At 35.8% G+C, this 22802-nt stretch overlaps 1 protein-coding gene across 1 annotated transcript in view; it reads right to left on the bottom strand.

The window, feature by feature from the left end:
- Positions 1 to 22802, bottom strand: part of LOC140170130 (uncharacterized) — a 50479-nt gene that overhangs the window by 27001 nt on the left and 676 nt on the right. The window contains exons 2-4 of the mRNA XM_072193457.1: positions 15526 to 15621; positions 3240 to 3365; positions 665 to 817 (exon numbers count right to left, since the gene is read on the bottom strand). Of these exons, the coding sequence (XP_072049558.1) occupies positions 665 to 817; positions 3240 to 3365; positions 15526 to 15583 (337 nt within the window). The 5' untranslated portion in view covers positions 15584 to 15621. The remainder of the gene's footprint in view (positions 1 to 664; positions 818 to 3239; positions 3366 to 15525; positions 15622 to 22802) is intronic.

Here is a 22802-nt window from a genome sequence, read left to right on the forward strand (position 1 = left end):
GAAAGAACAACTCAAATTCATCCTCTGTGTCTATTGAGCATGTGAAAAATAGCATTTATGAAAGAATCACCCAATTCCATGATTTGAGTCTTGTAATACATTGATTGAAATCCAGTGTGTATAAAAGTCCACTTGTAACACATTCATTGCTAGAGAGTGACTTTTGAAAAAAAAAAGGGTTTAATAATGGAAAGTGTGTGGTTTATATTACATGGCAGAATGCTTATCAACATTATACATACCTGTGTGCTTTATTTTGTATTATCTTACCAGTGGTAATCTCATTCTAACATTGTTGTCTTTGTATATGATTCAAAAAACCACCCAAGTCCAAAATTTAAAATGAACCCCACGAAGTCCATGAAAAGCTAATCGTCATACCTAATACAGGTTAATCCACTCATTTGCACATACAACTTACCATATTGACTAGGTAAATCTAACTGAAGGAATTAAAATGATACACAGCTTTTTCTCTCAAAATCACTTCCCATGGACTTGGGTGGCTTTTGTATTCATGTATTCAATTGTTACTTATAACTATTTCATAATTTATGGCAAAGAATAACACAATCAATTGACCGAAATCGTATATTATGGCTCTAAGAACTTGATGTCATCAAGATAAGTAAATTTGGAATCGGAATAACTCCATGGAACATACCATTGTTTACATTACAGTCAAAACCCATCTGGAAACGATCTGTGCAAACACAAACGTAGTCAGGTTCTCCAGTGACGTTTCTATTCAAACATGTCTTTGATCCACACGCCTGGGAGCCCATAGATCCTGGAGGGCAAAGTTCACCTGGGGAATCTGTTTGGGAAGAAACAAAGGGGAATATCAAAACACCATTTAAAATTTAAAAAAACAAAAAAAACTGTTGATCAGGTATCTGTTATACAAAAACAGTTTTAGCTTAGCTTTCGTTACATGCTCCTTTACAGCATTTGACATTACAAATATAACAATTAAAGAAAGGATTCACCAAAACTTTGAAGTAAGAAGTTGAGGTAACACAAATCCTGTATGAGGCAATCAGCTTATAGTTACAATTTTAACTACATGTATTAATAAGGTTTAACCCTTTTATTTTTACATTACACTTAAAGTTACATTATATTGCCCGATTACCTGAATTCTTAAACTGTAAAACCCTTGAATCGCTACCCGATTTGAGTTTTGCTGAGCTATTCCTTAGTTTGGGGAGCAAAACTATTGTTATTTCACTCCAGAAAATTGATTTCAATTCAATTCATATTCGATTCTTTCTACACCTGGAGTCTTGCTATTCAATTCCAATTCAATCCACCTTGCTTTAGAATTAATTCAATTCAATTCCAATTCAATTTTTCATTTTCAAAATCATTTCAATTCAATTCCAATCCAATGCAGTGGAATTAGCAGCTAATCAATTTCAATTTAATTCTGAGCATTCATTGCAATTCCAATTCAATTCCAATTCCAATACAGTTGCAGTTTGTGTTAATTGACCAAAGGCACACTGCAAAAACTGTGTCTAGAGATTGAACACTTTTTTGTCCTTGATTTGTAAACACATGTAAAATCTAAATACAAATTGTCAAACTTACTAAACATGTTTAGCATTTAGACATGTTTACAAATCGAGGACGAGATGGTGTTTAGAATGGTGTTTAATATAATATATAGACACTGTTTTTGCAGTGCATGTTTTCAATTTTACTACCACTTTTATAACACTTGAGTCAGCAACACAAAGTCAAAATCAAGTACACAACTTGTCACAAAAGCATTTCAACAGAAGATACTTTATTGTTATGTTAACTCACTTTTCACATTCAAACAATGTGAGTGATCCTTGACTTCTGGGTCCTATTTTATGAAACTTTGGAGCTTCTTAGTTCTTAGGTGACTGACTTCCTAGTATTTTTCTTAACTTCTTGTCCACCATGCGCATTATAAATATTTTCTATCCAAACACAAGGCATCAAATTACTAAACATGTTTAGCATTTAGACATGTTTACAAATCGAGGACGAGATGGTGTTTAGAATGGTGTTTAATATCTAGACACTGTTTTTGCAGTGCATCTTTTCAATTTTACTACCAATTTTATAACACTTGAGTCAGCAACACAAAGTCACAATCAAGTATTTATTGTTATGTTAACTCACTTTTCACATTCAAACAATGTGAGTGATCTTTGACGTCTGTGTCCTATTTTATGAAACTTTGGAACTTCTTAGTTCTTAGGTGACTGACTTCCTAGTATTTGTCTTAACTTCTTGTCCACTATGCACATTATAAATATTTTCTAAACTTAAGGCCCGAAAGTTTCCATATTTCCAGGGTTCAGACCAACCTTTAAGGAGTGTGGTACGATACTACGATCGATAATGGGACCCTGTCCGCTGTTCCCACACTGATCTCAAAGATGCCAAAAATCAAGGTTTTGATACTATTAGACCATATGTATTTACATGATCTATGATTAGATAGCCCCTACTTGTCTCCTGCTCCTCCTAAGATTTTACACATAAAATCATTGTACTTTTAAAAATGTGAAAAAAGCTGTCAAAGATAGAAGCATTTTCTTTAATGGTTTTCTCACAATTTATTCAAATGTACAATGACATTTGAGCATAAAAATTAGGAGCTTGAGAAAAATAGGGGCTTTATGATTAGTGCCAAAAGTTTTTAATGTGTGTCTCTTATGTGAATAGACCTGGAAGTGTATCAGAATTCCGAACAGGGGAAGAGCACTTTTTACAGGTGGAATGATCTACATGTAGAATCGCAGATATCTGCTTGTGAATTGAAATCAAAGCTGAATTTCATTTCAATTCCACTTTATTCTTCATCACTCAACATGATTTCAATTCCAATCCAAATTCAATTCTTCATTGCTCACGATGATTTCAATTCCAATCCAATTCAATTCATGCCCAAGCCCACTCATTTCGATTCCAATTCAATTCCAATGCATTGAACTGAAAATCGCCCAAAATTCATTTCAATTCAATTCGATTTCAATGCATTGAATTAACATTAAGCAAAATCCAAGAATGGGCTGGCGAAACTCGGATATATCAACCAATTCTTGGGGTTTGCTTCCCCTTTGCTGATAACCTGGTCATTTCAAGGACAGGTGTAGAATTCCTATGTGAACTAAAGTTGTGACGAATTGTTAAAAAGAATTGCGGAATTTAAAATAAACATCCTTGCATGTCCCTAAAACATGTTTTTGTTTTCTTACATTGACAAATGCTACCAGCAAAACCGTCACCACAGGTGCAAGTAAAAGGATTCGTCCCTAGCCCGGTTTCGGAGCAAACACCACCGTTCAAACATGGATTCGGATTACATGATGTGACAGATGCACCTGAAATGAAATATCGTGTACATGGTATAAGTAATAATTATATATGTGACCGTCCACGGCGAATGAGCCGTAAATTCCTCCCCAGTCAATTTTGTTTTATTTCATGTTTAAAAATAAACATCATAAACTTAAACATGTTATATCATTTAACTTCAAACGATATCCAGAAGCGGGGTTATGGTTTGTTAAACTTTGCTCCTTCAACAAAATTATAGCTTTTACGTTTTTACATGTGTCTCTTTTCCCACATTGCTGGCAATAAATATCAAACAGTTATAATCGGCGGTCATTTCAAATCATTCCCAAGTCAACGAGGTTTAAGGAAGTTCTCTCATTGTTAATTGTTGGTTATGCATACCTGTACAAAATACAATGCCTGGTAACCCACCACTTGAACAGGATTTAGCAAAAGCAAACAAAGACCAGAGCTATTAAAAGTTCTATAGCCATCTAAGGTAGAAGCTTACTATCCACTTCAACAATAGGATTATTGATTAGTTTTTTGACTACCAAAATAAGACAGATTAAGTAACCGATGAATAAGACCTTCGTACACATTTTACACCGTAACTCAGAATACAATTTAGGGAATTTACGGCTCATTTGTGCTGCCGGGTCACATATAAGCTCGTTTCTTGTTTCTTATCTTATCTTCTACCTCCTTCCTTCTCCCTTTTCTAAGATATGACCTTAAATCTGCCATACAGGGGTGTAGATTTCAAATAAAATCACCCATTTAGGTAACCCCGTTTGAAATTCACACTGTCTGTGTAGAAGATCATGGTAAGGTCTTCCCCAGGGTGAAATGTGAAATAGCCCAGCGCCGCCACTGCGAACGTCGAAGAGGCACATTATTATTATATAGCTATGTATGTATTGGTATCAAAATATAACATCATAGTGGTTTGCAATATCGCGATATCACAACAAAATCGAATCGATCAAAATTCAACACTAAATGATGACCAATATAAAATTGGAAGCAGCAATCTAAATTATATCTGGCTTAAAAGTTTCATCGCATGTGGAGGGTAATTATTTCGTACATAATTGGGTGGAACCAATGCGATTTGTATGCAATATAAAATCGGTGACAGCACAATGTAATACAACTATGTTTTAACAAAAATGACACGTTTTGAAAAGATTTGAAACGTTTTACGTCTAGTTGCTTCCCATTATTATACAGAAAATACTGAGGTTAACCGAGCAAAGAAATAACATTGTCATATCACTGAACTGATTCATCAAGTTTGTACATAAACAGATTGAATAAGTTTCTTTTGAACAAAACCAGAATTTTACTCACGATTGACGGTTTCGTCTATGGTAGATAGACATCTACAGAATGATGATGGTAGATCCTCACCACTTCAGGTTTGCCGGATCCCGACTGTAGATGGTGTATCAGTCAGGAGAGGATCGTATACGTGACGTGAGTTGTGGGCCCCTCGTTCCTATTCTTGACGCCGGGTTCCCCGGAGGGGGTTCCTCCTGGTTAAAGGTATACGGGAATGTGCCACGGTTTTGGGGTACCTTTTCAGCGATTTTGGTATATCGATGGGTGGGTTTTCAGTAGCAACCAATGCGCCCAATTGGGCGCATTTGGGAAAAAATGCCCTTACATACAGCGCCCAATTATGACAAATTTAGGTGCTTTTGTGCTTTTTCTTAAAAATTGGTATACTGATGGGTAGCAAAAACTGCAAAAAGTAGGTATAGAGAAAGTCAGCATCCGAAAGTCTGCGTGGCACACCCCGTACAAAGAAACTCCCCCCCCCCCCGGCCGGGTCCTCTTTTCCTGATGCAGATGGATCAATAGAAACAAATTAGTTCGATCTTTTGATTGAACATCGATGCTTGGTCGATCCCTATTATTTACGAAATCAATTAATTAACTACTGTTAATTTAGATAACATATGAATATATGCCTGTATTGATGACCAATAAAAATTTAGCATTAATTTTGATTTAGTTGTTAGTTACATCAGCAACATCGACGGTCGATCCAAAGATCGGACAAATTTGGTTCTGGTGCCTAAGGAGTGTGATTCAAACTCTAGGCACTTCAGGGAATCCGTCTGGATCAGGAAAAGAGGACCCAAGAATAGGGACGAAGGATCCCACAACTTACGTCACGTACTAGTATACGATCCTCTCCTGACTGATACACCATCTACAGTCGGGATCCGACAAACCGGAAGTGGTGTAGTCGGGCTCTCATTCACGCGCGGATGGGAAATAGTGTTCACTTTATGTTTGATACGGTTTCTAGACTGAAATTTTGCGTAGAACACGCTCCCGTAGTCCACTTTAATTAAAAATGTGCCCAAAGTGCTTTTTCCGGGGGTGCCCCTACAATGGGGGTCAAAATTACTAAAAATGTATTCTAAGGCCAATGTTGGTGATTTTGGTGTCTAAATATATGTTTATGGACATGAGAAAGTCATTTAGACAGTTTACGAAATCCAAAATGGCTTCCTTATGTTCCAAAATTCAAAATGGCGGCCAAAATGGTGAATTTTAGCCAAACTTATTTGAACGGCTTTATCAGGCCGATGGTGGTGATTTGAGAGTCTATGAATATGACTGTGGACATGAAAAAGTTATTTACATAGTTTATCAAAATCCAAAATGGCTGCCTTATACAAAAAAAATTCAAAATGGCCGCCAAAATGCCGAAAATTATTCTAACTTATTTGAACAGCACTCTCGGCTCGATGGTCGTAATTTGGGTGTATGTATATGTTTTTGGACATGAAACAGTCATTTGTCATTGCTTATAAAAATCCAAAATGGCTGCCATATGCCCAAAAATTCAAAATGGCGGTCAAAATGTCGAATATTAGTCTATATCATTTGAACGGCATTCTCAGGCCGCTGGTGGTGATTTTGGTGTCCAGTTATATGTTTGGGGACATGACAAAGTCATTCAGCTAGTTTACAAAATCCAAAAATGTTGCCCTATGGTTCAAAATTCAAAATGGCGGCTAAAATAGTGAATTTTAGTAAAAATTACTTGAAAGATATTATTAGGCTGATGGTAGCGACATTGGTGTCTAGGTATATGTTTGTGGCATATAGGCCCCTATAGTGTACATGACCAAGTCATTTAGATAGTTGATGAAATCTAGAATGGCTGCCCTATGCTAAAAAATCAAATGGTGGCCAAAATTGCAAATTTTATATTGATTTTATCTAATTATCATATAGACACCCCAGCTCTTGGGACTTAAATTTTGTTTTAAATCTAAAGTCGCCGTGTTACAATATAATCACTTATAAATGGAACATAGATACCCAAAATATTCAAAATGGCGTCATTAAACCAAATGTTAATACTAACTAACACTATAAGGATCACATTTGATGTCCATTGATCTATTATGATTTAATAAGGTAGTCCAAAGACGATTGAAAATGTTGTATATCCCGTAAAATGTAAACTTGTTCTATCTCTAAACCTGGGCACTTGAAGACCTTGGCGGCCATAATATGAAACATCATATTATGGAAATCATTATAACGCAATAAGTAAAGTGATAAACCCTAGAACTAAGCAGGGAGTTGTACCACCCCAAAAGTTTTTCATCCGCCATAAAAAACACACGCGTATTTACGTCCAAACGACTTAAGCTAATCGTAGATCCATCCATTGCGCTCATTTTAGTGATAAAATGTTTGCCCAAGCATCTTACCGGGGGGTAGGACCGACCATCAAAGATGGCCATGGGGTGGGGGAGGTGAGGCCCATCATGATTTTCATTTCACTCTTGTAAAATCATTCCAAGATATATTGACTTTTAACTTGTTAATTAGGTTGAAATAGTTATTTCCTTTTATATTTATGAGAAAATTCGGTGAAAATCGCACTTTAGATTAAAATCGTAGATTATTTTGGCCGAATCTATTTTGCCTATACTTTTGTAGATAGCCAAAATGTCCCAATTTTACAAGGGTGTGCTCACATTATGACGTCATAGCGATATTATGACTGAGGAATGTGGACTTTTTTGGAATCACTGGAGAGAGTAGACCTATAGCTATACTTTGGTACCAAATATAACAGCATATGACGTTTGTAATTGAAAATTGGGGGGGTTGCAACACCCCACCCCTTTGTAGTCCGTGTTACAAAGTATGGCTCAGTAGTTCTAGAGTTAAACTTACACACGTTTCCACTTTTGATCTGTTATGAGTGAAATTAATGTGCTAAAAGTGGCAACTATTGTTTATCATCTATCCTTGCTCAATGGATACTCGCCTTTATCAGAAGGATATCAGGTCTTGGTCAATATTATTACCAAACAAAGCGAATGTGATGGCTTTCTTACAGCTTCTAACAAATCCAGCTTTCGCTGTTACTTACTGACTCCAAGGAACAGTCGCTATATACCATCATCATGGTGATAGCGGCATGAGGAAGAAACGCCTAAAAGTTCACTCCCTAGCAAAGGCTCCTTGACCATGCAGAAAATCCACGAAATGTCATATCCTGCGAGTAATATTCGTCGCAAATGGCATTGTTAACTGCTTTTATGATTTATATAAACAGACATATCCTCTCAACTACGGCTGGTTGCTTGAAAACGGCATCCCTGGACTCATTTGAACTCATAACAAATCAAAAGTGGTAACATGTGTACGTTTAACACTAGAACTGAGAAACTGGGAACCAAGGGAGAACAGTGCCAGTGCATTGATTGGTCACCACAGGTTAAATAAATGCCCCTACTTTTCAATTGTATTTGGTACCAATGTATAGCTATGTGTCTTTGTCTATCCAGTGATACCAAAAGAAGTACAAACATTCCCCACATAATATCGCTATGACGTCATAATGTGAGCACATCCTTGCAAAATTGAATATATGAATGCACAACCCACCCAAGTCCATACTTTGGCCAAATTGAGTTAAGCATGGAAAATTGTTGCTTATACATAGGCCTATCATATATATAAAAGTTGAACTCAAATCAACCCTTTACGTGGGTCTATTAGCATGTGAAATCCAAAATGGCCTATACCCGGCATGTATGATACACATTTGTTTTTTAGTTTTCTCAAAATCACTTTCGATGGACTTGGGTGGGTTTTGTATTCATGTATTCAATTCTGGTTATTTACAAAAGTATAGGCAAACTATTGATCTTCTTCCAAAAATTCTACGAACATGCGATTTTGACCGAATTGTCTCATAAATATAAAAGAAAATGACTATTTCAACCTAACTAACAAGTAAAAAGTCAATATATCTTGGAATAATTTTACAAGAGTGAAATGAAACTGTATTTACTGTAGAAACCTATGGTGGGCCTCACCCCCCCTCTCTATGATCAATCATCTTTGATGGTCGGACATACCCCGGGTAAGTTGCTGGGGTATATCACTTAAAAGAGCGTACATGATGGATCTACGATTAGTTTAAGTCGTTTGGGCGTAAAGACGCGTGTTTTTTATGGAGGATGGAAAACCTTAGGGGTAGTACAACCTCCTACGTAGTTCTAGGGTTAATCACTTTCCTTAATTGCATTATAATGGTTATTATGTTTCTTATTATGGCCGATCTTCAAATACCCCAGTTTAAAGATAGAAATCGCTTAATACCTTTTACGGGATATACAACAGTTGGCCACCTTTTTTAATCATAATAGATCAATGGACATCAAATGTTATTATTTGGTTAATGGCGCCATTTTGAATAATTTGGGCATCTATGTACCAAATACAAGTGATTATGTTGTGACACGGCGACCTTAGATTTAAAACAAAAATTAAGTCCCAAGAGCTGGGGTGTCTATATGATAATTATGTGAAATCAATATAAAATTTGCAATTTTGACCACCACTTGATTTTTTTAGCATAGGGCAGCCATTTAAGATTTCATCATCTAAATGACTTGGTCATGTACACTATAGGGGCCTATATGTCAGAAACATATACCTAGAGGGGGCGCAGCACTAATTCAGCGTCCCATAGGATAACGTGTGAATTCGGCCTATTTCAAGCGCCATTTCTGGCGTCCCTGCAATACTTGGCAAAATAAATTTGGTATCAAATTAAAGCTCTGTTTCTCTAGATTCCAAAACTTTTGTCGGCATATATCGATGACCATTGACTTTTTTCGCTATTTTGCGGTGCAAAATAAAATAGCTAAAAATATACTAAATTCACCACTCACATTTCAAAATCGGGTTTTCTCTTAATCCGCCACAGAGAATTGCTTTTGAGATCAATTGTCCAGTTTTTTTTCTGCATGTTATCATTAAAGACACTTGTCGAATTCATATGAGCCAATATTGAGGGATTTAAAGTGAACATGTCGGTAGATATGGTTGCTACAATCTCATATTCACTATGGACTATATTAGCCGAATTTCGTTCTTACATAAAATGCGGAGTGATTTAGTGTTGCGCCCTCTTATAAGGTGTTAAAAGTTTTCAAAATCCACATTTATTACTCATTAAGTAAACTAGAGAAACTTTGAAGCTCAACACAGAAGATTTCATGTCTCTGCGACATTCCGTTCAAGAGAAATGATGTTTTAAAGATCAGTGCCGAAATGCCGAAAATCGAATATTTCGACTTTTCCTCCAATATGCGAAAGTTTATACAAAACTCACAAACTTAGTGACAGACGACAATTTGAGCACGTCTTTGAACCAAGTTTAATTTCTTTTCTAGATTATCAGTGTTCCCATTTTGTTTTGGAAATCATTTATTACTAAGTCTGAAGTATAAATACCCCCCGTTCCAGTGGTAACAATTACGATCTTTTTGCGTAGGCCTACTGAATATTCAGCAAAACGGCTTCATGCAGATTAACAATGTCTATTAACCTTAAAATCCATTTTTGAGCCTTTTTGAGAATTTTTGGGCGCATATCTAGACTTTGCAGGCGCCTACTCGGCCAATAAAGTGTTTTTTCCAATAATTTTTTCATGGGGATGACTTTTTTTTTTTTTTTTTTATCATCATGATTGAAATAGAACACATTTTGTGAAGCGCATCTCTTATTTTGCGCGAAGAATGTAAAAGGAACGCGTTCATAACGACGACCGTTACAAGGGGGCGCAGCACTAATTCAGCGTCCCATAGGATAACGTGTGAATTCGGCCTATTTCAAGCGCCATTTCTGGCGTCCCTGCAATACTTGGCAAAATAAATTTGGTATCAAATTAAAGCTCTGTTTCTCTAGATTCCAAAACTTTTGTCGGCATATATCGATGACCATTGACTTTTTTCGCTATTTTGCGGTGCAAAATAAAATAGCTAAAAATATACTAAATTCACCACTCACATTTCAAAATCGGGTTTTCTCTTAATCCGCCACAGAGAATTGCTTTTGAGATCAATTGTCCAGTTTTTTTCTGCATGTTATCATTAAAGACACTTGTCGAATTCATATGAGCCAATATTGAGGGATTTAAAGTGAACATGTCGGTAGATATGGTTGCTACAATCTCATATTCACTATGGACTATATTAGCCGAATTTCGTTCTTACATAAAATGCGGAGTGATTTAGTGTTGCGCCCTCTTATAAGGTGTTAAAAGTTTTCAAAATCCACATTTATTACTCATTAAGTAAACTAGAGAAACTTTGAAGCTCAACACAGAAGATTTCATGTCTCTGCGACATTCCGTTCAAGAGAAATGATGTTTTAAAGATCAGTGCCGAAATGCCGAAAATCGAATATTTCGACTTTTCCTCCAATATGCGAAAGTTTATACAAAACTCACAAACTTAGTGACAGACGACAATTTGAGCACGTCTTTGAACCAAGTTTAATTTCTTTTCTAGATTATCAGTGTTCCCATTTTGTTTTGGAAATCATTTATTACTAAGTCTGAAGTATAAATACCCCCCCCCCCCCGTTCCAGTGGTAACAATTACGATCTTTTTGCGTAGGCCTACTGAATATTCAGCAAAACGGCTTCATGCAGATTAACAATGTCTATTAACCTTAAAATCCATTATGAGCCTTTTTGAGAATTTTTGGGCGCATATCTAGACTTTGCAGGCGCCTACTCGGCCAATAAAGTGTTTTTTCCAATAATTTTTCATGGGGATGACTTTTTGTAATCTTTGTTTATCATCATGATTGAAATAGAACACATTTTGTGAAGCGCATCTCTTATTTTGCGCGAAGAATGTAAAAGGAACGCGTTCATAACGACGACCGTTACAAGGGGGCGCAGCACTAATTCAGCGTCCCATAGGATAACGTGTGAATTCGGCCTATTTCAAGCGCCATTTCTGGCGTCCCTGCAATACTTGGCAAAATAAATTTGGTATCAAATTAAAGCTCTGTTTCTCTAGATTCCAAAACTTTTGTCGGCATATATCGATGACCATTGACTTTTTTCGCTATTTTGCGGTGCAAAATAAAATAGCTAAAAATATACTAAATTCACCACTCACATTTCAAAATCGGGTTTTCTCTTAATCCGCCACAGAGAATTGCTTTTGAGATCAATTGTCCAGTTTTTTTCTGCATGTTATCATTAAAGACACTTGTCGAATTCATATGAGCCAATATTGAGGGATTTAAAGTGAACATGTCGGTAGATATGGTTGCTACAATCTCATATTCACTATGGACTATATTAGCCGAATTTCGTTCTTACATAAAATGCGGAGTGATTTAGTGTTGCGCCCTCTAGACACCAATATCGCTACCATCGGCCTAAGAATATCTTTCAAGTAATTTTTACTAAAATTCACTATTTTAGCCGCCATTTTGAATTCTGGACCATAGGGCAACTTTTTTGGATTTTGTAAACTAGCTGAATGACTTTGTCATGTCCCCTAACATATAACTGGACACCAAAATCACCACCATCGTTCAAATGATATAGACTAATATTCGACATTTTGACCGCCATTTTGAATTTTTGGGCATAGTTCAGCCATTTTGGATTTTTATAAGCAATATAAATGACTGTATCATGTCCGCAAACATATACCTACACCCAAATCACGACCATCGGGCCGAGAGCGCCGTTCAAATAAGTTAGAATAATTTTCGGCATTTTGGCGGCCATTTTGAATTTTTTTGTATAAGGCAGCCATTTTGGATTTTGATAAACTATGTAAATAACTTTTTCATGTCCACAGATATATTCATAGACACTCAAATCACCACCATCGGCCTGAAAAAGCCGTTCAAATAAGTTTGGCTAAAATTCACGATTTTGGCCGCCATTTTGAATTTTGGAACATAAGGAAGCCATTTTGGATTTCGTAAACTGTCTAAATGACTTTCTCATGTCCATAAACATATATTTAGACACCAAAATCACCACCATTGGCCTTAGAATACATTTTTAGTAATTTTGACCCCCATTGTAGGGGCACCCCCCGGAAAAAGCACTTTGGGCACATTTTTAATTAAAGTGGACTACGGGGCGTGTTCTACGCAAAATTTCAGTCTAGACACCGTATCAAACATAAAGTGAACACTATTTCCCATCCGCGCGTGAATGAGAGCCCGACTAGTGAGGATCTGCCATCATCATTCTGTAGATGTCTATCTACCATAATAGACGAAACCGTCAATTCGTGAGTAAAAATCTGGTTTTGTGCAAAAGAAATTTATTTAATCTGTTTATCTACAAACTTGATGAATCAATTCAGTGATATGACAATATCATTTCTTTGATCAGACAAAACCGTCAATCGTGAGTAAAATTCTTGTTTTGTGCAAAAGAAATTTATTCAATCCAAAAAATATCGTCATATATTGAACAAACAAAAATATGTTAGGGTTGAAACCTCTCCATCCATCCCTTCCCAGATCGTTCTACAAATTTTGCCATACTAGAACTATGGATATAAGAACAGATATATGCTTTTAATATTATATATACCGTATTCCGTTAAGGGAAGGGGTATGAACGTTTGGACAGTATTTATTGTGGGACATTAGAGCACATCAGACATATCGAATCGCATTCTGAATACGAAGAATGTCCTTCTGATATCAAATAATTTGATTTTTTGAAATTCGCAATGTAGTACACATTTTATGGCAAATCATTAAAAATTGATATTTTTGATATTTAACTGTACTCGAAGTAAACTTTATAAATCTGATGATTTATACTTAAAGTGTATGTAGGTGGGATGAAAAGCCGACGACCCAGCAAACACAAAACGTTTTGGACATCATTCGCAAAAGGTTATAAAAGGTTGTCAGAAAACGTTTAAATGTGGGGTTATATAAAGGGTATATTAAAGGAGTATTTCGTGATCCTAGCATCCGCTATTTATGTCATTTTTCAGTAGATATCCACGAAAAAACCTATTCCCAAAATTTCAGTTGATTCCGATTTTGCGTTCGCGAGTTATGCATGATTATGTGTATTACACTGCTCCATAGACAATGCGTTGTAATTTCGTTCTGGTGCACCAGAACGAAATTCAAATTTCACGATATCTCTGCTAAACGAATTAATCTGCAAGAAATATTTTGTATATAAACATTGTGTAGACAGAGGTTTCCAGTGATATAAAAATCTCAACTTTTTTTGAGAAAAGTGGGGGGACGAAGCTGTGGATCACGAAATGCCCTTTTAAGAGTATAAAACGTTTTCATGACCATAAAAAACATTTTATGATAATCGACTGCTCAGCAAACAAACATGTTTGACAGAAAACGTTTAAATGTCGGGTTATATAAAGGATATAAAAACGTTTTAATAACATTCCAAAAACATTCTTGAAAACTTGACACAAAACATTCTAAACAGAATGTTATTTTGGGAGTTGACAAAATTATTTTGCGAAAATGTTTGCCCAAAATATTTTCAATAACGTTTTAAAAACGTTTTCATGACCTTTATATAACCCGACATTTAAATGTTATTAAAAGGTTTTGATAAAACATTTTAAGAGCATTTCTGTGTTTGCTGGGTTCAAACATTTTAATATAATCTTATTTAGGTATTGACACAATATTTGGCAAAAATGTTTGCAAAAATAGTTTACAATAACAGTTTTGTTGTAGTGTGTTTTCATACAAAACGTTTTAAAACGTTTTCATGACCTTTATATAACCCGACATTTTAATGTTATTAAAACGTTTTTACCTGAACCAAAAGCCAAAATATAACTTATTTAAAGCGTTTTAAAAACGTTTTTGTGTTTGTTGGGGATCAATTGAAAATTTTGACCTTTCGTATTGAAGATATGGATTTTTTTTTTTTTTACCAAAAAAAAACCAGGTTTTTTGGGAAAAAAATCCATATCTTCAATATAAATGGTCAAAATTTTCAATTGATCGTCGGCTTTTCCTCCCAGCTACATATACTTTAAGAATATATCATTAGATTTATAAAAAATTTACTTCGATGACTACTATATATCAAAAATTTGAAAAATATCAAATTTTAATAATTTGTCATAAAATTTGTATTATATCGTGAATTTCAAAAATTATTTGATATCAGAAAGACATGCTTCGTATTCAGAATGCAATTCGATACGTCTGAGGTGCTCTCATGTCCCACAAAAAATACTGTCGAAACGCCATAAACGCTCATTATCATGTCGCATCACTGTAGAGTCGTATTTCGGGAGTAATATTTATGATAATTATACATTAATGGTGTGTGAACGATCAAAGAAAGATATGTCCAAACACACCCACCCCATCACCCCACCACCACACAACTACACACATACCCCGCCCCACCCCCTTACACCATCACATATATATCCCCACACCCGGCCCACCCACACTCCTACTCTCCACCCCTCACTTTTAACATTTGGTGATAAAAAGCCTTCGTGAAAGAAGCTATGTGGAAACAAAATCGGACTATTCCATTTTAAATACACACAACCCCTGTGGAAAATTTTGAAAATATCTTTCACAGGGGGAGTATGCATTTCAAATGGAATCAACACAGTAGGCAGCTCAATTTGAATTTCATACATCCTCTGAGAAAGATTCGATCTGAATCTTCCGCAGAGGATGGGTGAATTTCAAATAGAGCTGCCCAACGTGCTTTCCATTTTGAAATGTATACTCCCCCTGTGAAAGATATTTTGAAAATCTTATTCAGGGGTAGTGGGGATTTTAAATGGAATAGCCTAATAACAAAACTATAACAGCTGAATCAATTTTGATATCAAGAATAATCCAACTTACCCTGACCAAGAGTAAGGGACGTGCCCGTCAAAAGCAGAACTACACAGAACAAAATCATCCTGGTTACCTTGGTAAAGGCTGTCGCAGCTTATTGTCCTATTCGATTTAATACAAACACTTTAATAAAACAATGACAATATTTATCAGAATAAATTCTGTACTTCTTTGTAAGCTAACTCCCTTGCAGGTACGTTTTTCTGATTTTTATGGAAAGCCGGACAGTGATCTACTTGATAGCTGAATCAACATCTTGTCCTTCAACAACTGTCAAATCACTGGACTGTCAATCATTTGGCAGCCATTCTTCTGCATTCAGATTTCAGCTCTCCTCAACATCGTGTCTCCGCAGAGTCTTAATCAGATGTCTGTCCTTCCTGAGGATGTCATGCGTCACTCATCAAGGTCTTCAGGAGAACTTGTGAAAACATTTGATAATAGATAGCCCTACAAGAAACTCAAGAAGAAATACGTTTAAGATCAGAGTCCGGGGGCAATCCACTTGAAGTATCAAAGCAATCACATGATTAATTATGCATCTCTAGAGTTCATCAAGGTCTTCAGGAGAACGTGAGAAAATCTTTGATTTCAGGTAGCTCCACAAGAAAAACTCCAGTTGTGCAAAGTGCGACGTAATTACACGACAGTAAAACAATTCTACAAGATGTTATATCATTTACTGGCAAAACATCTGATTTTCATGTTGTTTTGATTTAACTGACTTTGTGCAACTACGTAGTTAAGTCAAAAAACTCAATTTGGTGGCCACTCTCTGGCTAGTAAGGTTTGACGATTGATTCGACTTCTATGGACCATTTGGAAACAAAATAGCCTCCATGTCCCTCTCGAAAATACCGTCATTTTTCGCTAGAGGCCAAAATCCAAAATGGCCGCCGCCACCATTTTGAAAATGTAAGTTTTGAACCAGAGAACCTATAATCATGCACACAGAGACTTTTTCGAATATGTCGAGTACAAAGATTCCGATTCTGACATTAGTTTGACATTACGGCATCATTTTTACCCAGAAATCCAAGATGGTGGCCGGCACCATCTTGAAAAATTTAGTTTTGAACCAGAGGAACTAAAATCGTGTACAAAGACACTTTTTTGCATTAGTCGACCACAGGGATTTTGAATCTGACATTACTTTGACATTACGACCTCATTTTTACCCAGAAATCCAAGATGGATACAAAGACACTTTTTCAGGTAAGTCGACCCCAAGAAATCCGAATCTGACATTAATTGACGTTATAACATAATTTTTGCCCAGAAATCCAAGATGGCCCCCAATTGGTAGAGCGTAAATGTGATTTTTGAATGAGAGCAGAAGCATAAGTGTGTCATTACCGCCTTATCTGGGGTTTATGTCCCTTATATGGGGTTTAAACTGCCATAACTTGGGTTTACATTCCCTTATTTAAGGATAAGGCGCCCTTTGCGAAAAATGCCGGGATTTTCGCGAGGGACATGGAGGCTATTTTGTTTCTAAATGGTCCATAGAAGTCGAATCAATCGTGAAACCTTACTAGCCAGAGAGTGGTCACCAAATTGAGTTTTTTGACTTAACTAACGTTTTTACTCAGCTCACAAAAATAGCGAGTACTTGTCAATGGTCATACGCCAGTTATGTTAGAGTGGTGGGAGGGCAAGATGGTGATTCAGACCACCGGGCTAGAGCATTTTATCCAAATACTCTATTTAAATAATTATATTCATAATAATAAATATATTGGCATTTTCAATGTTTGCTTTATTTTGATGCACACTATACAGGGTGTATCAAAATGATTGGTACCGGGCAATGTGACATTTTCAAAAATATATCAAAAATATAAAATGGCTAATTAATATAGGGTTTTTTTCACTATAAATAGAAAGGGGCATATGTTAACTTATTCATCTAATAATCAGAAGATAACAGGTTGCTGCATCTGGGAGCTATTGTCATTTAAACGAAGATCGACGTAATCATGGTTTTACTTACACAAAAAAAGATGGATAGGTTCACTGCTTGAAGTTGAACTGTTTATTGCATACATGGTCTTCAATATCTCACCTCAGTCTGCATAACATAAAATTGCTTTACACATGCTTTTATAGAAAGATAGTTCCTAACGTCCCTGACTAACGACTCTGGCAGTGTAAAGTGAAGCCCTATCTTGAATGAACTTAACACCTGGGATGGATCCATGTTGTAACTGCCCATATCAATTTTTTGAAACATTGCAAGTTATAGCATGTTTGCATGAAATACTCCTTGCTCTTGGAAACTGTCTTATAAATCTTCTCTGCACTTCTCCATAGCCAGTAATTCTTTACTATGAATGTTCGGTAAAGTGTGGAATACTGTGGAGCCATTCCAATAACTTTTACCAAGTCTAGCCTACACTGTCTTCAGTCTATAGCCATTCTGCCACACCATCTACTTAGTAATCTCAATGCATCTTATACTACAACTTAAATTACCGCCGTGGAAGGTGTTGATACACAAACTTCTTTCACCCCACCAAAATTATTTAAGTCAATAATATTACTCTCAACCAATAAATATTGATTACAACATTTATAGGCAAGGGAGAAAACAAACATTTCCATGATTTTCAATATGCAAGGTATTTGTAGTAAAAAAGAGCTTTCAAAACGGTGTGCTACTGATCGAGCGTTACGATGAAAAGTGTAAAACCACCTACTTTCCTTTAGAATCATGTAACTTCTGAACAGAATGTGCTATTTTTATGATCTAAAGTTCTTAGAGAAGATAACACTAGGCCTACTATAATTACACACAGTTAAACAATTTACCCCAAACTGGTACAGCAAATAGTAAAGAAAAATCAGTAAAAATGAGAAGTCCTTGGTACCAATCATTTTGATACACCCTGTATATCTCACTTGCTCATAGATCCTTTTGATTTGGAAGCAACCATGCAGGAACGGTGTGTGGGTGTTGCAATTGCATTGTCTGTTTGTTTGTTTGCTTTTTTCATTTGCTATTTGTGACATTTTAGTCTCAGTTATCACAATTATTTTCAAACACTGGAACAACCAACTCTACATGTACAATGAATCATCAAGTCTTTCCGGATCGACCCAAAAAATAATAATAATTTTAAAAAAAAGTTACAATCACAATCTAATTTTTTAAACGTTTTAATAAATGTTAGTGAAATTTATATATTGAACGGTGATGTAGACCCAATATATTCACCTATAGACGTCTATGAATGATGTACATTTAAAACAAATGCTATATTGAACTGCATGAACTTTTAGTCATACAGTTTCATGTACATTCTGTTAGCCTCGGTGCCTCGGTGTTACTGACCAAGACCAACAACTGTTCGCTGAAAGTCTTACACAACAGCCTGTGCCTGTAAACGAGCTATAATTAATAGCTATAAGTGTTTCTCATTGACCAAAATGGTCCAAGGCAAGCTACGAGCTACGACACTACGAACAACTCTTGGATCTTAAACAAAAAACAAACAAACAAACAAACAAAAAAAAGATCGACAAATTAATTTCAAATATCACAGATATACATTTATAGGTCATGTGGTTCTTGAGATATGTTGCAAACAGGGCTGAAACAACAACACTTATGTAAAACGTACATAACTCATTAACAACAATAAAATCAAGCATGTTTTCAAAGTAGGCCTATATGATTTGTATAATAAACTTTTTCAAAACATCATTTTTCAATAACATATTTTTGGTTCTGGTAAGCCGACGTTGTGCTTTAAGCATATATTAAAGTCAACTTGACCAATGAGCTCGCATGGAGATGTGCAGAAAACTTGAATTGTATTAAGTTGAACATCACTACAATGGCTGCGCAGTGATGACTTGAAGCTCTGCAAGGTTTTTGCTTCTTCTACATCGGCAGGCATTTTATTCCACAGTTTAATTGAAGTTTTGTGATGGTTCCCTTTTCTCTTGAGTATTCCCTTTTACAAAACCGGGCAGCTTGCCTTTGGACTCTTTCCAAGGACATTATGTTCTTCTTCCTGTATGGGCACCAAGCTCCCGCAGCATACTCAAGGTGTGGTCGCACAAGCGAGATGTAAGCTGTGACTTTTTCTTTTTCAGGGCAATTCCATAGGTTCCTCCTAACCATACCCAGCACTTATCGAGCTTTCTTTGACCGCTGCCTTGGTCTGGTTGTTCCAGCGCAAGGTATTACTGAGCTCAACGGCGAGGTATGTTGTACTTTCCTCAGACTTCAGCATTTCGTCACAGAAGAAATACTCGTTGTTTGGTGGATCTCTTGTGCCAAAAGGTACTGTGTTACACTTCTTGGGATTAAACTGTATGAGCCATTTATCTTGCCAGGACTCCCCGCAGGACTCTAACTGCCGCATGTCTTGTTCAAGAAGAATGTCTTTGTCGGTAGATGTTGAAATATCTTTGTAAATCAGACAGTCGTCTGCAAAAGACGGCATTTCGATTGAAGCTTGTCGGGTATATCATTGATGTAAATCAAAACGAGTAATGGCCCCAGCACTGTTCCTTGAGGTACTCCTGACAGAACCATTGCTGATGCAGACTTTTCTCCTTCCACGACCACGCTTTGAACTCTGTTGCTCAGGAAGTTTTCAACCCAATCGCAGAGAAAGTGTTGAATCCCATAGTGCTTAAGTTTGTGAATTAAACGTCTGTGCGGGACTTTATCAAAAGCATTCGTAAAGTCTTAAACTGCATGCCACATCCACATGTTTCTTATCATTCAGGGCTGATATTCATAAAACCACGCTAGGCCTAGTTGACAGCTAAAATTGACTTTAGCAAGCTGCTAAGCCTAGCTGATTGCTAATTCTTATTCATAAAACCCAGTTAGAGTTAGCAACATTCTAAAATTTTGCCAAAACTTAGAGTTGATCTGGGGCAGCGCTAAGTCACTAGTTGACAACTAGTCTTAATGATTTTGAACTAAGTTTGACATGATTTATTGTTTTAATTTCATATTAACTGTTGTCAATTATGAAAAATAATGTTCTCAGAATATTCTGTTTCTGAGGTCTTCAGTGTGTTTTACACATAAGAAACTGTCTTAAAACACACAACAAATTTAGGGTGAATGAATAAACATTGAACTAAGCCAGTATTGTTTAACCAAATTTGCACAAGAAAAATGATTATGATATAGCAAGTAATCTTTAGTTAAGCAGATATGATCAATCGAAGCAATTCTGTTCAATTGTTTGATACGTAAAATATATATTTTGACTACATGTTACCAATGTTCTCTTTGGTAAAGATGCATGACTTATTTTCAATAACAAATTATATGTCAATTTGATAAAGATAAATCATGCTTGGCTTTTGTCAGGACAACAAGCAAGATATATCATATGCTATTAAGGGCTGGGGTATGAACGTTTGGACAGTATTTATTGTGGGACATTAGAGCACATCAGACATATCGAATTGCATTCTGAATACGAAGAATGTCATTCTGATATCAAATAATTTTGATTTTTGAAATTCGCAATTTAATACACATTTTATGGCAAATCATTAAAAATTGATATTTTGATATTTAACAGTACTTGAAGTAAACTTTATATATCTGATGATTTATACTTAAAGTGTATGTAGGTGGGATGAAAAGCCGACGATCAATTGAAAATTTTGACCTTTCGTATTGAAGATATGGATTTTTTTCCCAAAACACCAAAAAAAATTAGGTCTTTTGGGAAAAAATCCATATCTTCAATATGAAAGGTCAAAATTTTCAATTGACCGTCGGCTTTTCCTCCCTGCTACATACACTTTAAGAATATGTCATTAGATTTATATAATTTACTTCGAGGACTGTTATATATCAAAATTTGAAAAAATATCAAATTTTTATAATTTGTCATAAAATTTGTATTATATTGTGATTTTCAAAAATGAAAATTATTTGATATCAGAAAGACATGCTTCGTATTCAGAATGCAATTCGATAGGTCTGAGGTGCTCTCATGTCCCACAAAAATACTGTCGAAACGCAATAAATGCTCATTTTAGATCCCTTAAATTATCTAATATTATTTACACAGTGTTGCTCATGAAGCTAAATGAGCAGCGTTAAGTGGATGCATGTTGTTTTCTATTTGATGAAGCAATATAGTATGTATAGTATGTTTTTACAACAAACCAAGGACTTAACATGTATATGAACTTTACTTGTTCAGAGTATCTTTTTTAATTTAATTTGCCGTAACAACCTTGTAGGCCTATATAGCTTACAAAATACACATGTAATTTTATTAACGAAATCTCAATGAAGACCATCAGCAATGAGTCATTACATTTTGATCATTTTGACTGTGGTTCAGAGCTCAAGTATAATAGACATGTATTATATAAGCCTATTGTATTAGATGTTACACAACTGTTGAAGGCCATATCACCCAAAACACCCAAATGAGTTATCAGCTAAATATTTCTAGTTGATAGCTAGTTAGCAAAGTGTTTAGCAAGGTTTTATGAATAAGAAATTAGTTGATTGCTACGTAGCTATCAACTAGTGGATTTAGCATCTTGCTAAGCACTAGTTGGTTGCTAATTTAGCAAGGCTTTATGAATATCGGCCCAGGTCTTTGGCGATATCGTCAATTGTTAAAATAAGTTGCGACTCCGTTGACCTCTTCGCCCGAAACCGGCCATGTTGGTTGTCGACAAGAATGTCATGTTATTTACATAATGAAAATCGATTTTTTTGGGGGGGGTTGCATGGATAATACTTAGTCTACCCTTAACTCACTCCATGTGGGTGTCGATTCAAAATAAATAATAAAAACCAAAAAGTTCAGAATTGTTCATTTTCATGGCCATTATAATTTGAATCAGCATGAGTGCAATCAAACCCAGTTTTGTTCAGTGGTTCTTGAGATTTTTGGACGTTTTATATTGAAGCCTATGGCTATAGCACGTACGCATTACATGGGCTGTATAGAGATCCCATTGGCAGTGTTTAAACTATACTATTCCAGTTGAAAACCATACTACCCCTGTAGAAGATTTAGCTAAAATCTTCCACAGAGGGAGAATAAATTTTGAATAGAACAGAGAATTGGGTAACTTCCATTTATAATACTCACTCCACTTGTGGAAGATGTCGGTATGGCCATTACAGTTAGGAGTGTGACTTTCAAATTGAATAGACCTAACCCTGACCAATTATATATGAAAAACATACTCCCCCTGTCGAAGATATTTCCAAAATCTTCCACAGGGGTAGTGTGGATTTTATATGGAATAGCCCATTATTATAGGCCAGCCTC

Source organism: Amphiura filiformis, chromosome 14, assembly GCF_039555335.1.
Source record: "Amphiura filiformis chromosome 14, Afil_fr2py, whole genome shotgun sequence".
Classification (NCBI taxonomy): domain Eukaryota; kingdom Metazoa; phylum Echinodermata; class Ophiuroidea; order Amphilepidida; family Amphiuridae; genus Amphiura; species Amphiura filiformis.